Genomic DNA, 17080 nt, shown 5'->3' with positions numbered 1-17080 from the left:
CGGCGCGGCTCTGCCCCGTCCCGTCCCCGCGCCGGCCGCTGCCCCCGGCCGCACCGCGACGCGCCGCAAAACGGCCTCGGGCAGCGGAGCCTCGCGGCGCCCTTGAGCTAAGAGCGCGCCCCGACGGCGAGGGTTATTTCTGCAAAGCTTTYGGCCCCTTTCGTAAAAGAACTGAGCATCGAAGCCCAGACCCGCTCCGTATCGAAGCGGACAAGGTACAGCCCTTAAACCTCAGCTGTCAGCACCGGTCTCACGCCAAGCAAGCCCCCGACCCACGCGATTTTCCCCGCCAGCGGGCAGGGCCCCGAGTACACGTCTGTGGGCAGCCCTGGGGAGCGCAGCCCCTCTCCATCCACAGAACACAGCCCCCACGCTACAGGGACAGCGGGCGTCAATCCCGTCCGAGAAAGGCCGCTCGCTGAGACGAGAGCCTCGTCGTGCCTGCTTCTCTGCCTGCTCCTGCCCTTTGCGTGCCRATGCAGTTACTGCCGTGAGAGTAGGACAGCTTGCCACCTTCACATCAACCACTGCACACCACAAGTGCCCAGCCCTTTCCCTCTCAGCCTTTGCAGATCTGGGCTGGCAGTTTAGAGGTTTAAAAACAAACAAACAAACTAGTCCACTGAGCTGTCCAGCCGCTTGGCATTTTCATTTTTCACAGGATTTTTGCAGAGCAAGAGAACCTTTGACCTTTAGTAGTATTTGGCAGCTTTCTCTGTTTAAGCAGGATATAACTGACAATTGCAAAATCTCATCAGTGGAGCTTAAAGTTCTTATTACACATTATTTTTTGTAGGTAAAAGATACCCTTCTTTAGGTTTTGGGACACCCAAATCATCCAAGACTATTCTTGGAAAAAGCAGTCCTCTCTGGCAGTACATACTGGATCACTCTTTGCGGGAGCACCCAATTCTAAAGAAGCTGCGGCTGGTCAGTATTCCCCCCACACCCACCCACCTTTGGGTCTCYGTTCCATGCATTTACTCTTCCAATAGGCCCTTCTGGTATTGCCCAGGTCTAGCACACAACTGCTACCCTTCCTGTGATGTTCCTTCTTCTATATTATTTGTACTTGCCTGGATTTATAGGTGGTAGCCTTACATAAGTGCCAGTACAAAACTAATAAATCATCCAGGAAGGACTATAGGCAGCCCTGATTGCATAGCTGTGCTCCATACAGAGGCGACTAACAACATAATCCCTTAAGGTTTGTCTATTAGTTTTATAATCCAGAACCTTGAAGTAGAGACCAAAACCCAGCTTACTGGTGAAGATTTAGTCCACGTAGGTGGAAAGTTGGTTTAAATTCTCTTTGTTCCCCTACTCTTTGTGCTTTCTYGTATTTCTGATTCTTAGAGGCCACTGTATATACGTGTTTATACTTGCTGGTGATGGCTGGTCCAGAAGAAATCCTGGCCATATCCACTTTCCTTGGGTACACTTCCTACAACGGAATAGCAATGGAACATTGTCCAGTGTATTAAATCGTAAGACACACACATGATAGTTTGTTTAGAAGTAGTAGTACCCAGATTCTTTGATGTTCTGGGCTACCCAATGAATATTTAATAGCATTGGCCTACATTTTGGACACATCTTATCCATGGCTTCCAATCCCATGCATATGGGCTGCACTTGACTTATGACTTGTGTAGACAACTTCTGTTCATCTTAGCTGGCGCATAAGGAAACTGTAGCCTAGAGAGGTGATGTCTTCCAACAAGCACCAGTGTCAGAGCTCAGAACAGGATAGTTTTTGACTCAGGATGAAGTCCTATCAAATGGGACAAACTATTCYTGTATAAAAGGAATTAAATGTTGAAGTAATGCAGCTGGTGCAGCTATAATGGGCCCTAGTGGAAGAAAGGAAACAGGAATGGGGAATAGAGGACCATCCCATCCATCGAACTGCCACTGCACAGCCCTGCTTCTCCTGCTGCRTCCTCCTTAGTGACCCCTCATCCTGGTATAGCCACAGCTCCTCCAGCTCTGTCCTGTGTAGCCAGAACCACGTAGTCTGACCTTCTGCAATAGGCTTTAACCTAGCAGTTCATAAAGCTTTCCTATAGGTCTTGGGAGAACAAAGGCATAAAGGTTGTTTAAAAAAGTGTGTGTATATAATATAAATGCACACACACACACACAATTTATATATACACAGGAATAAAGGACTTTCATCCTCAAGATTCCCCTGTGGCTTTCCATCAGTTACCTTCATTGCTGTCTGCCACAGCCATAGTAACTTTAGAGCATATTACTGCTTTGRATGCTTAGTAACTGCTTATTACTTTCCTCCCTTAATTACTGTTAAATTCAAAAAAATTCTCTCTCATGTATGGAACACAAAGCCATAGAATGAGAAAAGTAAGAGTACCTCTGTTCTCCCTGGATTTTTTTTTCCTCCCCTCTCCAGGATATCATTTTAGAAGCTTTGAGTTTTGTTTGTTGTTTATCTTGATGTTTTGATTTCCCCCTTTCTAGCTCACCACAGATCATCCCTGGAGTAAAATGATGGTGTCCTGTGACCAGGCTCAGCTTATGGCAAATTTGGTCAAACTTATCAAAGCCAAGAAAGTTATTGAAATAGGTAAGAGTATGCAACTTCATCCTCTCTGCAGTAGAATAAAGCTCCTGGCTGTGGTTCTCCAAATCCAGCCCTTCTTAAAATCAAATTTCCAAACATAGTAGAGCACTGCATCCCTGTCTCAAACATTTGGGCAAACTACAGTTTCAAAAGTTAGCATCTGATTTGTACTTACTTGCCACTTTGTCTATCTGTGCATTCAGTAATACTGGCATCAGCAGGGATGTCTCATTTCTTCGGAGAGAATCTGAAAATTATCTGAAAATATGACCAACATATCACTTGGGTCTCCAGTGCCAGCCAGGAGTCACAGGGCAAGGTGCACTCTTAGTTTCCTACATCATTTTCATGCCAGAAGAAAATGGTTTGCTTCACAGGGCAAGGTGCACTCTTAGTTTCCTACATCATTTTCATGCCAGAAGAAAATGGTTTGCTGCACAGGCCCTACCTCCAATCCACTTTCCTTGGTGCTCCTATATTAGGAGGACCTCCAAAAGACAAATTCATGCTGAGCTGCCAAGCATGGGTTCCCACCTGTCTTTATCTTTGGCCTGACTGTTATGAAGCCTTAGGAAGCCCTACTGTTTTTTTTCTTGGATAGATCCAGTCCCTTCGCTTGAGGATTTAGCTGCACATTTAAGTAAGGGTGTTCCTTGGAGATGGAGAACTAGACTATGTTCTGTGTGTGCAGATTTTTGGAAAAAGCTGACTTTAAACTTTGCAAAAAGGTTGATTTTAAAAATATATATATTAAAAAAACTCCCAATCCACAATATATTATTGGAAAATCTTTTGAGTTCATTAACAAATTGCCATCTTTGAGTCTTCTGGGATTCTTATTCCTGAGGGGAGCCTTGTAGTTCACTATTTATCAAATTTTCACAATATGCAAGTATTGATGGCTTCTATGATCTTGCCTAGGTGTTTTCACAGGATATAATACCTTAAATATGGCACTTGTCTTGCCGGATAATGGCAGAGTTATTGCCTGCGATATAAATGAGGAGTATGCCAAAATCGGAAAGCCACTGTGGAAAGAGGTAAGTAGCATTTCTACCATTATATGTTTGGGACAGCTTCAGCTGCATGTCCAGGGATTTTGATATCTCAGACTTGCTCATTCACCCACAAGCATTCCTATTATTCAAGTGGGTTGAGACATCTCATTTTGGAAAAACAGCTAAGTCCCCTCTGGAACCTAGAAATAACAGGAAAAACTATCTGAACACCAGTCACTGCCCAAATGCAACCCACTGTTACGTTATTCTGCTTTCGTCAGCTCTGTTCTTTTCTGTTCTAGGCAGGYGTAGAGCATAAAATTGACCTACGAATTAAGCCAGCAATTCAAACACTTGGTAAGTAACCAAAAAAAGGGTGTTTTTTTTTTTTTTAAAAAAAAAGAAACACAGAGATGAATATCATGCTGATTAAATCCAAGACCAAGTATATTAGTGGTTGAGGCCCCTTTCCTAACAAGGGGACAGCTTCTCTTATATAAAATGGTTAAGGGGGGAAAAAAAAAAAAAAAAAAAACGGAAGTTCACAACCTTTCTACATGTTAGTGGAGAGGAAGAAAATGCCTATCCTGTGTAGTGGGCTGTACTGGTCACTCACCTGTTCTGTCCATTGCCTTGTTTAATCTAAGAAGTACTGTTGTCAGCAGCTCCTACTTTCGGGAAAGCTGATTAAAATAGATTAATTTGGCAAAGCCCAATTTCTCTTATCCCATGTCCATTTTAAGTAAGCATTTATTTGTTTAGACARTTTTCTAAAACAACTGAGGTGCAGCAAAAATACAGAAGCAGAGATAAAACTTTAGGGTATAAAAGCTGAATTTTATCCAGAGAAGTTTACATGTAGGACATGGCAAAATCGTGTAAGGCCATTAGAAAGGCAATGACTTTTCTCAGTCAAGACAAGGGAAGGTGTGGGGCAAAGGGGATATAAATAAATCTGAGATTTAAAAAACTTATTAGGAATGAAGGAGGTAGAAGATGATTTGCAGCAAAGGTGATTTAGTTTAGTATTTGGAAAAAATCTATTAGTTGTTAAGGTAGAAGAGGCTACCCATGAATGCCGGGAAATTATGCTCATCAGGTACTTGACTTGTTTAATCCAATCTTAAGACCTTTAGAGAGGTTATCTGGACCATCCTTGGCCCTCCATCCCTACCAGGGGTTGGACTAGGTGTTCTCCTGGGCTCCTTATCAGCCCAGTGCTTCTGTGATTCAGTACAAACCAAATGGTGGGAGAGTCTATCCAGCAGGGGTGCGGTATGAAAACCAGTGCACTTTGGAGGAGCATGGTTTATTCTCCTTGCTAGGATGGATGGTTCTACAGACCTATCTATCACCTTGTATTACTTCCAAATTCGTGTTTCCTTTCTAAAAGAAGAAAATATTAGCAGTCTGCCAGGCTGTGCTGTCCTTGAAGTCTGATGGACACCTTTGTCTAGGCAATTACTTCAGATAAAAAGATCCTCTGCTGACAAAGGATAAGGGCAGGTGGAAGGGGTGGTGAAGAATCTTAAGAAAGTAGTCCACTCCTTTGCAACTGACAGTTTTGAAGCCCTCTGTCAAGAAGTCCCTTTAAGAGGACTTTAATCTAAATTCCCCTTGCCTTGGCCCAGAGACAAAATGCTTATAGCGATCTTTTGCTGTGCTAAAGATTCCTGGCAGGGTTTCTTCATGACCTATATCATCATACTTGATCATCAGCTAGACCTTAACATTTAGAACCTGTTCATAAGCGTGAGAAAAATCCTGATCCACTTAAAACAGTTCTTCCTACACCTCTCAAAAAAATAGATGAAGGAGCAGAAAGCATCCAGTTTCAAACTGCTTGACTTGTTTCTTAGTGCACCATTCAGCAGTCCCAGCTGTATCCTGCATGTTTAGAACTACTCCATGAACTTCTTTCAAGTAGACAGAACTAAGTAACTGTGCAAGTGTTTTATGGCATAGATCACACTCAGATTGTTTTCCATGGGATAAATTTTTCTAGTAATTAGCTGTAGAGGAATAGCCTGCCTGGTCAAGGCATCAAAAATATTTCATGAAACCTTTGACACAAATGGATGTCCTCCTCCTTTTACAACTCACTTTGTTGCCYGTCTAGATGAACTATTGGCTGGTGGAGAAGCAGAGACCTTTGACTTTGCTTTCATCGATGCCGATAAGGAGAACTGCAATGAGTACTATGAAAAATGTTTGCGTCTCATAAAGAAAGGGGGAATAATAGCTATTGATAATGTAAGTACTGCAGCTTTAGTGGTAGTAGCACAGGGAGTTACTGCTTTTTGCCTCTGGGAAAGCAGGGGGAACCGCCCTGGGATTTTAATAACTTAATTTCTGACCTCAGAACTCAGTTGCCAAATGCAATTTTTCATGTTACTCAAAGGAGACACTTAAAATTCAACATAAATTATTAAAAAGTAAACTATATGCAGTACTAATAAGCAAGAAGGGAAACCAAATATAAGCAAAAAAGGGCTAAATTTRTATTAAAACAAACAGCCTCTGATTACAGAAGCTTATCTTTTTTGCAATTCATTACAGCAAATGCTCTGTATTAGTCTGATTTTTCTTATAGTGCTTTTTCCATTGCATACAGTACATACACCAAATCTAGTATGTGATCTGTTACAAATAACTACTAAGTTATTAACTGATAACTTGTTACTAGTAACAAAGAACAATGTTAAACTTCAGGCACTTTCAGGGTTATGGTGGCAGCTAAATAGGGGCTTTTAAGAACACCTAGATTTCTCATACTTTTTTTTTTTTGGCTTTTAATCAGCAATAGAAGTACAAATATTAGCCAATTCTGTGGACTCCCATTCCCACTTGATGAGAGCTTCATGTCAGGGAACACTAGAAAGTGTGAGATACTTTACTCAGTATTAATTTTTGGCAGGGATGCAGGACCTTTTCCAAAACTTCTTTTGTGGTCTAAGGAACATATTGAAACAAATGAGGTTCATGACATTCCTTTTTTTTGATAGGTTCTTTGGGGTGGAAAGGTGCTAAAACCAAGAAAGGATGACTTGGCAACCCAGAGCATTCACCACCTCAATGAGAAGCTTCTCAGAGATGCACGAGTCAGTATCAGCATGATCCCAATGGGGGATGGAGTGACATTAGCATTCAAGTTGTAACTGCAGAAAGCCCAGCAGATGGGAAACAGCAAGCAGCATCAAATCATCAGGAAAAATAAAGGCAGAACACTGTCAAAAGTGATCATTTAACCTATGTCTCCACAGGATAACGTAGCCTGGGAAAGCAGACTTTAGAATCAGCAGGATCCCTAACAGCTTCTTTGAGAAGAAGAACCTATTTTGAGATTAGTATGGCTTCTTATTTTAGTTACAATAAAGGAAGGAAACTTGCATGAAGTTGTCCTTGTAAGACAGTGGTCAAAGAAAATCTCCCTCTGTAGAATGACTGAGCAGAGTTCCAAGTGAGTCAATATAACAAGAGACATTTACTGTCCTAAAAGACGCTGTTAAGTCAGAGAACACAAGAGGAAGGTGAGATGGGAGTAGAAATATGGACATATTAAGTGATATCCACAGGATCCTGGAGAGAATCAATATCACTGCTAGAAACAATCTTCACTAATCCCAGTCCAACACCTTAACCAYCAGGGCATTCTCCCCCTAGGTTTCCACTGCCTTGAAGGAAAGTTAGCTACATCTTCCACTACTGAGGAAGAAGTCTTGAATTTGAACAGGAAAAAAATATCTGTATAGCAGCCAGATAAAGCGCTAATTAAGCTGGGAGGAAAAGAAGGCAGGGGGGAAGAAAGCAGATGTAACAACGCAGTGACACCTTTGCATCAGTGAAGAGAGAGAGGGTCACACTTTTCACAAAGCTAAGAATGAAAAGTAAGAAAGCTTTTATGCTACCAGGAGTTCAGGCTTGAGCTTGTTATAAAAAAAAAAAGAAAAATCTGTAGTTTGGTTGGCTCCTTGCTACTGCTGGGTTTTGGGGGTGGGGGTTGGGGGTTATTCTGCAGAAGACATAGCAAGATGATAAAAATTGGGGTGTGGGAAATGCATTGGTGATAATATTTTGAAGACTAGAGAGTTGGACAAACGCTTTTCAAATTAGACTGAGTGACTGTGATTTGACTCAACGCGTGATGAGTCTCCAAAAAGCACAAAACTTGTAGTGCAGGCCCAGTGTGTAATAGCATGACTCTTTGGGCTGTTAGTACTTCCTTACATGCTAAGGATCCTTGCAGGTAATGCTTATCAAATTGTTCTGTGTGTTCCCATCTGTTGAGAACATCTGTCTCAACGTGATTGAAAGAGTGAGGGTGTCTTTTTTCCACTAGAACTCTGTGAGCATCCTGCATGCTTCTAGCAAAACAGGGCCAGTAAAATTCTCAGTCTTAGTCACTGAGATATTTCAGCTGTCTTGTCCCAGCCAAAAAAAAGGGGGGGGGGAGGCCCCCCTTTTGTATATGGCTGAAGGATACGCATTCATTGGAAGAGTCCAAGCAAAAATATGTTTTGGTGAATGACTAATTTTGTATAATGAGACCRAATAAAAGTTACAGTCCTTCTCTAGGAGACTATTATCTTGACATTGAGATATTTGCTAGGGATCATGAAAAACTTTAAAGTACCCATTTATTTTGGGAGGATAAAGACCAAGATAACAGAAGCTATAGTTTTATATAGAAGAAAGAAATTCATGGTATACATCCCTGGCATGCTTCAGGGCTTGGAGACCAAGCTTTCAGTAGTACCAAACAGCAGGTGATGCTAACTGTGCTCAGCAACCTTATACTTAGTAGTAAAATAATCAGTCCTACTGTCAAAAGAAGAGGTGAAGCTCACTAACTTTACCAGCTATAATAGGAAAAATCTGTTTTTAAATAGCATCATAAAGATTCCTAACCTTCTCAAACCAAAGATATTGAAAGTCACTGGGGACCTTTGAAGGTTACTGAAGCAAGAAGCCCCAAATATCTACCATCTGGAAAAAAAAAGAGTATCTATAAAAAGTGGTGTTAAAAGACAAGWCTTCTAATACTGAGCACTCTTTAAAACCTTTTTGATCAAGAACTGGATCACTTTAACCTAAGTAACAGTGCAGGCAGATTTTTTGAAGTCAGAATGAGGAAGAACAAATTGGCAAGGAGTTTGGGAAACCACACCCTAACCCCCTCACCAAGCAGCAACTTGCCAGATGGTTATTAACRGAGGAGGTATTAAGTTTTCCTGCCGTTGAAAGGAGCTGCCCTGGGTTCCAAGGTGCTGGTAGCCTACGAGTCTGCTTCGTATAGTTTATCTACTTTGCTTATTAATAAGCTTGTTTTTTTATTGAAGAACTCTGGCAATTGCCATGAAGTTTGATAGAAAGCTGCAAGCCCAGAGAAAGGTGGTGGAAGGCTGCAGAAGGAAAGCAATGATTGTATGAGGATGCAGTACAGTGGCTATTCAATTAATTATTGCAAGCACAGAGACTCCTTTCCGCAGAGAGCACATAACAGAATGATGCTTTTTCACACCCTTCTATATAGTCTTCTTAATTCATAGTTAACTTAAATTGCTGCTGCCGTCAGATACTCCTTTTCCATTCTTATGCCTTCTATGAGATTTTTGGCAGCCATTGATGGAGAAGCCATGGTTGAAAGAGCTCCCCTTGCCTAGGACCAATAAGGGAGACTTAAGGAGCAGGGGTGAGAAGCATATTCTGTTCAAGCTAGAGAAGGAGAATCTAGCTGATCACTTCTTTCCATGGTGAATACACTATTACAAATAGTATTACTAACTAATTTTCAGGGCTTTCTAATTCCAGCCCAAAACTCCTATTACCAAGAAAACCCAATTAAATGAGAAAAACCAGACTAGCATGTTACAACCAAAAGCTCCACTGGCTAATGGTTTGTAGTGTTGATACATTGGAAGGCTGTTCACAGTGTGTGTGTATTGAGGGAGGAGATCATCTTAGTTTTGTTGGCCTCCTGTAGGGAAGCCATGTCAGAGCTAAGAGAATCCTGCTCCTGCCATTTGCTTGAATAACGCACTGGAATGACTTGAGGCACTGGGGGACAAAGATTTCAAGTCTCATAAAATAATTGTTAGAACTGACAACATAGCTCTCATTTCTGAGGTTTTTAACTGAGTGGCTTGGGTTCTGACRAGGGGCAGGTCTTCAAGGCACAAGTCTTACCTGTCTCAAACATTCATGGGAGAATAATAAAGGAAGTGTTGTCTAGCGATTTCAGCGTGGGGTTATAAGGGAGGAAATCTTGATTCTATTTCTGTCACTTCCAGTTAAAACCCTGATTCAGCAAAGCATGTCAGGATGTGCTTAAGTGCTTTGCTGAACTGAGTACTGGCGGCTGTGAAGTAAAATCCATGCCTGGGAGAGAGCCAGGACAAGGTGCATGTGGCCCTTAAACAAGATCTTAAATAGGGCATAAAAGCTGTCCAGTTTCTTTTTTAGGATATGTTTTTACCCTTAGATCTTCAAACCTCTATGTGCTTCAATRTTCTTATCTACATAAAATAAATAACACCTTACTGAAGTCTTAATGACTATAATAGCTTTCAGATGGAGTCACTAAAAGAATACAAGATCATTATACATTTGCATTCAAAGCTTCTGGCCATATTCTACTTTTATGATTTTGCTTTTCAAGTAGATAACAAAAATTTTAGGGTTACAAGCACAGTAGTGGACACTAACAGCTGGGACATGCTCTCAAATATTCCTGCTCTCAAAGACTCACGGGAAAGCCTTTTAGGAGAGATTAATAGGCTGTTTATTGCTGTTTTAATCATTTCTCAGAGACCGATTATGATAGCCATAAGAAATCTAAGCAAGGAACAAACACAGTGTTTTGACACTTCGTGTTAGATTGTATTTTCTCATGAAGATACAGATCCAGTGATTAATTCTGATGATGCTCTTTAGGCTATAACTAAATGGTTTTTTTATTAAAAAAAGAAAAGAGAGAGAGAGACTGCCAAATACTACAGGCCTCTCAGTATTTTGGTCATACAGGGTTGTGTGGCATGACTTTCCCCTTCTGCTTTTGAGAAAGCTCAGTTTTCCTAAATTAGCTGTTAGATCTTACAAATCATTATTAATGTTAATGACAATAATTATAGGGATGATTATCTGAAGCTTGATTGGTATTCCAAGTCTCAGATGACAGGAAACTTCCTCACTGAGCTTCCAAACCAAATTCAAATAGCTGCTAGGCTCTAACTCTACAGTTGCACAAATCCCCTTTGATTTTATTGAAGTTCTGAGTGCAGGCTCAGCCCCAGGAAACAATTGAAAAACACAAACACATTTCTACCTTCCTCCTGCCCAGTGAGCTCACCGCATAGACAGACAATGGGGAGAGAAAGGTGGTATCTGTTTTTACAGAAAAGATGGAACTAATGGACAAGAGAGCCCATGAAATAGATCCCCAAAATATATTTAAGTGCCTAACTTAAGTGGACAGATGTTCCAGTCCTAAAGGACTTAAACTGAACCTAGATCTTCTGAGCCCCATCAAAAGCGAGCTTTARAGAGACTAAGATCATGTTTTTCTTTACATTCACAGACATGTACATGCATTTCACAGAGCCAGAGAGTGCAGGCAGCCAGGGTTTCATTGGCAACTTACTGAAAAGCAAACAGACRCACCTAATTTTATCTTTTTCATATAAAAACTCTCAAATAACAAACACTTTGTTTTAGTCAGATCAGTATGAAGGCAAATTGAGATTGGCTAAGCTTATTAGAGACCAGAAGTTCAGCAGCTAGTCGTCATTTCACCATTCTTGAACACTGCTTTGAGGAAGTCAAACAACAGCAACATACAAGTAACAGCAAATCAGAGAAAGGAAGAAAAAAAAAAAAAGGCCACATACATCATGTTGGTTTCTCATACATGAGACTGAGTTTGGTTACTGATAGATTACTCCAATAAGGAAAACAAGACAGGAGTTGAAGCTGTGATTTCAAACTTGATGAAGTTGTTCTCTACATCTACAGTAGAGGCTGATAATCAAGAGCAAGCTACAAGCTGCTAAGAAGGCATGCAATGGTCTAAGAGTAGCATTGTGCCAGTGGAAGATTGATCACAGACTCTGCAACTGTTTTGCTAGTCATTTCCAAGTTGCAAGAATCTTCTCAGTAAAGTTGATCCAAAAGTCAGTAAGCACCGTGAATGTTTTTGGAAGAAACAGAAAAATAGCAGATTAGCAAAATTCAAAACTAAATACAAACAACTTCATAGTTCATGACTTCATAAACTCAAAGTCCCCATAACCCATATTAGAGGCAGACGCTAGTTTTGCTYGCAGGGATCTCTCAAGCGCCTGTGGCTGCATCTGCATGCAGAAGGCTAGCATAGTGCCTCTGCCCTGGACTCTGCTCCATTTTAAATATGCAGAACATAGTGTGAGCATTTAATCAAACCTGTCTCCGTCCTGATCACGTAATTACCATTAGAAAGAATAGCAATGTGTCCCTAAACTATAGATTGATGAGCCATCTGTAAGCTGAAACAAAGACCAGAAGGAAGCTTAATTGAATCAAATATTTAGAATACATTACACTATCTTTCAGTTACTCAGAACCTGGCCTTCTCTTCAGGCTTCTGTCCTGTGCGTCTGGAATTCATCACCGCTAACTGCATTTAATCCTTCAGCCTTACTATAAAGTGACTGCTGATAATATATAATTATGGTTTAATTTAAGTGGTGAATCGGCTTTAGGGAATTTGTGGGGACAATGGGAATTTAGGCTTTGATTAGGTGGTAAAAGTGGACCACATGATAATGCAGCACCAGTCTTTGTCTCTCTCTAATGGCGAAATCATATAATGAAGCTTATGAGACTGCTCCTGACTCCCAGATAACACACCTCCCTGAGCTATTGCTCATACAGTAAAGGCTCATGTTTTTTTCGGGCTCCAYCCAAAAAGGGGAGCTGACCTGGGGCACAACTATTGCCCAAAGACCCCCCATCCAGATGTTCATAGACCATTGGCACCATTTCCAGTTGCAAGGGTTCAGCTCAGAGAGGGCAACACAAGTGTCAAGCTTACAGTTGGTATTTGCTCAGAGGCAGATGGGGCTGAAAGATAATACACAAAAACATATTTCCCCCTCTCCCCCTCCCCCAGTGCTGTACCTCCCAGAAGCCACCATCAGAATGAAAGCACATAATAATAGGTGCTGGTTGGGTATCTCAGTACCTGCTCCAAAGATGTCACACTTAAACAACATGCCGTGATGTTTGGATGGATGATGGGGAGATGAACCAAAGGCTCTCGCAGAGGCGACTTTGCATTACTACCAGGTAATTACATGAGCAGCCAGCACTCCCTCAGCAGTGACACCATGTCCCCACTGTGTGCTGGGCCTCCCTGATTTACCTCAAGGGAAGACAGCAAGATCTCTGTGTTATCTACAGCTTGGAAAACACTTGGGACATACCCAGGTACTCGGAAATCTGGAGCAGACCCCCCCACGCACACACACTTTCCAAGGCTCGACACTGGGGTTCCTGAATTCGAGCCACGTTTCTGCTGCATTTTTGACTCTGCAGCTTTCAGTCCCACTGAGATGTTCAGTGAACCAAGTGTGGAACAGGGGTCTGTGGTGTTGCTGCAGCCTAAAAGGAGGGCCGTGTTTTTGGGTGCAGCATTTAGAGGCCTTTGTTTGAACCTCAGGCACTGCTGTCTTCATGATCAGCAGCAGGCAGGATACAACCTCTATGGCATAAGGAAGGGAACAGCCTCACCCTCATCAAGGTCAACCCTCAGCTAACTGAGAGAAATCTCATGGTCAAAATTTACTGAAACTGAAGATGCGTCCTCCATCCCACACACCATCCTCGTACTACAGCAAGGACACGGCCGCCCTGAGCAGCTCTGTTCCCTGCTCCAAACAGCCGATAAGCGAACACATTCAGAAAAGCAAAGAGCTCTCCACGCCTGGGAACTCTGGACCTGTCTCAAGGTGGTTTGCGTCACAGTTCGTTTTACTACTAACTTAATTTTCATGGCAGCAGCTACGGTATCACGTGCTTCCCAGAATGAACCAGCTGAAAGACATAAATACAACCAGAAAGGTCTTTTGGGGAGGGATTTCTGACCAGATCCTAAGCAAGAGCTTTTGGTCAGGGAATGACTAAGCTTTTTCTTTCTTCTTTTCATGCCTAGAAGCGGCAAATAAGTGAGCATTTCCTGCCTCTTTGAACACTGAAGTTTCTTCAGAGCAACCTAGGATAAAGGGCAGTTTCTGTTTCCCCTCCCGTTGGTTTGCCGCTCTCCAGTCTGCCAAGTCCTACCCCGGAGGCAGCCACTGCCACTGCCTGTTCAGTCTCTTGCGATTTGCATTGGGCTGAAAGGCTCTAAATACATATAAAACATTACCTCTGCATAATTCTAATCACACACAAATTGGTCTCATGTATTTGCAGCTACTCATGGTTTCTAAGTCACCTGTTTTATAATAATAATTTTAAAGGCAGTGTTTTGAGAAAGGAAATGAACAAACATAAAACCTGTAAAAGAGGGAAATTAATGTGGGATTTCAGACAAGTTATTTATCTTCCTTTTTGCCTCTGTGCAATACTGTAGGGATAAGCACATAACTAGCTGCTTTAATATTTATTCCTATTATAGGAAAAGTAAACATTGCTGATAAGTCACTGCTTTCCAGGATTAGATTTCATATTTTAGAGACTGCTTTAAATTAATGCAGAAGCAAACATTATCTTTTCTTCTTATTCATATATTTCCCTAATGAGTTGCAAGCAAATTGTGCCTACTTATATTTTATGATTTTAAATAATTAAAACATTTTATGGAGGCAACTAAAATTCTCCCCAGAGTTAGGAGAAAGATTATTGATTGAACAGATCTCAAGCTACAAGGAAAAAATTATTATTTAGTTTAAAGGCTCATAATTTTATTTCTATTCACCTACTGAAAAAACAAGATTCTGTGCTTTTTTTACAGCAGCCTTTTGAATTATGCTGGGATAGCGGCTTGAGTTTTGTTGGTAAGCTGAAAGTAGTAACTCTTTGACATTGCAAAATTAGATTTGCAGAAGATAGTTAATGAGAGAGTGTTATTGCTGCTGTCACTAGTAAATGGAATGCCTAACGACTGCATAAACATATAATAACATGGTGTTCATTAACCAGAATAAAACCTAGCTGTTTATTCACAATGCTAAGAAAAAAACCCTGGACCAAGCTCTCTGCAATAGCTCCAAGCTTCTCCAGATGGACAGGGTCCAGAACTTACCGGCCTCTAGCACAGCCCCTAGAAACAGAAAGGGGCTCCAGCCAAGAGTATGAGAACAACCCAAACATTAACCCCCCCACACCCCAAAAAAGAGAGAAGTGCATTTTAAATTAGGTGCTGGAAAATGGATGCTTGTAAATCTGAATGGAAACCAAGAACAGCAACATGATTCCCTGCTACCTCAATTGATAAAACCTAGGCCCATGCGTAAGGAGCTTCAGAGCTGTCCATGATGGAAGTTAGATCTTTTAAATGTTGTTATAAGGAAGCATATCTTTAAAAAACAAAAAAAACCCAAAACACTAATGTATGCAAAATGTTATCCTTGGACTAGCTTAAAAAAAGAGGAAAGAATCACAAAACTTAGGAGAATATATAAAAGATCCCCCTCAAAAGATTTTTTTTTTGAGTCTTGTTCACCCTGCAGGTCCCAGCTTTTTCCCCTTCAACAGCTACACTTATACTGGCAGTACCTCACTACACTCAATGCTTACTTCATTTCTTTATAAGGTATACATTTTTGCACCTCAGGTTACTCCAAATCCAGCCCAAACCAAGCAGACATATTCCCTGGAAGAAATTATTCCAATATCAAGGAGGTGCAGAAGCTGAATCTCACATCACTTTTTTCTTGTCTAGACTTTAGAAACTTTTTATTTTTATTACCTCCTGGACATATTAAACAAATAAAGCTATCATAATATAGTCAATAATTATGGCAATTTCAAGCCATACCAGTAGGATAGGTGTGTTTAAAATTCACAGAAAAGGAATCAGAAGGTATTTTCACTGCAGGCTTGACCCTGTTCCTCTGGACAGCTGAGCTAGATTAACTTCCAGAGAGCCCCAGAGATGTTCCCGGTGCAGAGGAGCAGTAATTATCTACCAAAGCACAATTACAGAGTGATGCTCACTAGGTCAAACTCTTGACAGAATGGTTCACATACAAGAAGCTGTAGTTTYGCCATAGACGAGGAGAAACAACGTCTACCTTGACTCTTGGTCTTCCCATAGCTGTTGTGGACTTTCAGCACAGTCCTTTCCTGAGACACCCCAGAGAACAAGTCCCATCAATAGATGGCATTTCCCATCCTCAGACAGAGAGGACAAAACTGAGAGCCAGTAAGACATCCTGCCGAGTGCCTGGACCACAGTGCCAACCTCTGAGCTCCCTCGGCCCCCACCAAGGACTGCTGTGCAGGATCAGACCTATTCCAAAAGGCCAAATTACTGGGGGGGAATACTGCCCAAGTCTTTTCTGTGTTGGGTTTAACCAAGAAACTGATCCAAGTCATCACTGAAGACAATTAAACTTGAAAGAGGCAAAAGCACAGACGCGTTTAATCAGCACTCTGGGATATGGGGCCCCCAAATTCCTTCCTGCAYTGCAGAGAGGGCCGCCGGCGCCGCCGAGTCCCGCACACTCCCTTCTCTCATGCAGCTCTGGTTACTGTGATGGGGGCTACCAAGTTTYCTTTTCTTGATTTTCAACATAGTTGCTCGTGTGCTAGTTATTCAGTGATCCCCTTTAGCACAAGCTTAACTTCAACGTATATTTAAACTTCCAAACACGGACTATAGCACCCCCTTAGATGAAAASCTCAGACCTGCAGCTAAGGTCTGTGACTGTTGAGCTTACAAAGCATTTAGTTACCTCCACAAACTGCGTTAAAGGCACATGATTAAGGCTGGAAAGCTTCAGCACTCAGGAGGTTACAGGAGACAAATTAAGGTTGCTTGTGCAAATATAATTAACCACCCCTATTACATATGTGATGTGCATTATAACACAGATTTTAATTTTCACCAGGTCAGGCATTCCTGCATTCTGCCCCTTATGTGCTCCTTCTCAACCTTATTACATCTCACCTTACTTCTTTTGCCTTCAGGCTAATAAACTGAGAGCCTATAAAGAGCAAAAGAGCAAGCTTTAAGCAGCTTGTGCCAGTACAGGCTTCCTAGGTCTCGGAAGGGCCAAGCAGCCTCATGCTGTGGTCACGTTTCTTCAGCAGAAAAGGTGGAGGAAATTAGGGAGCAAGACTCACCAGCAGAAGTTGTAACGGCCTTTTCCATGTTTACATACATTTTCTTGCCCTTTTTGTGCTTATCTCACTTTGTCTCCATAAAAGGAAATTGGACTGTAACAGCCACAGCAACTCCAAACCCTGCCAACTAACTCCTTTTACTTTTCCTCCAGGGGATCCAAAGACTATAAAGTAA

The 17080-nt window shown here is 41.6% G+C and overlaps 1 protein-coding gene across 1 annotated transcript in view; it reads left to right on the top strand.

Annotated features, from left to right (window-relative positions):
• COMTD1 (catechol-O-methyltransferase domain containing 1) overlaps positions 1-7543 on the top strand; it is a 22615-nt gene extending 15072 nt beyond the window's left edge. The window contains exons 2-7 of the mRNA XM_026055807.1: positions 797-930; positions 2482-2587; positions 3506-3624; positions 3885-3939; positions 5702-5835; positions 6588-7543. Of these exons, the coding sequence (XP_025911592.1) occupies positions 797-930; positions 2482-2587; positions 3506-3624; positions 3885-3939; positions 5702-5835; positions 6588-6740 (701 nt within the window). The 3' untranslated portion in view covers positions 6741-7543. The remainder of the gene's footprint in view (positions 1-796; positions 931-2481; positions 2588-3505; positions 3625-3884; positions 3940-5701; positions 5836-6587) is intronic.
• The last annotated feature ends 9537 nt before the right edge of the window (positions 7544-17080 follow it).

The sequence above is a fragment of the Apteryx rowi genome, unplaced genomic scaffold, assembly GCF_003343035.1.
Source record: "Apteryx rowi isolate R43461 unplaced genomic scaffold, aptRow1 scaffold_126, whole genome shotgun sequence".
In the NCBI taxonomy this organism is placed as follows: domain Eukaryota; kingdom Metazoa; phylum Chordata; class Aves; order Apterygiformes; family Apterygidae; genus Apteryx; species Apteryx rowi.
Note: the sequence above shows the minus strand (reverse complement) of the source record. Positions and strands in the feature narration are given on the sequence as shown.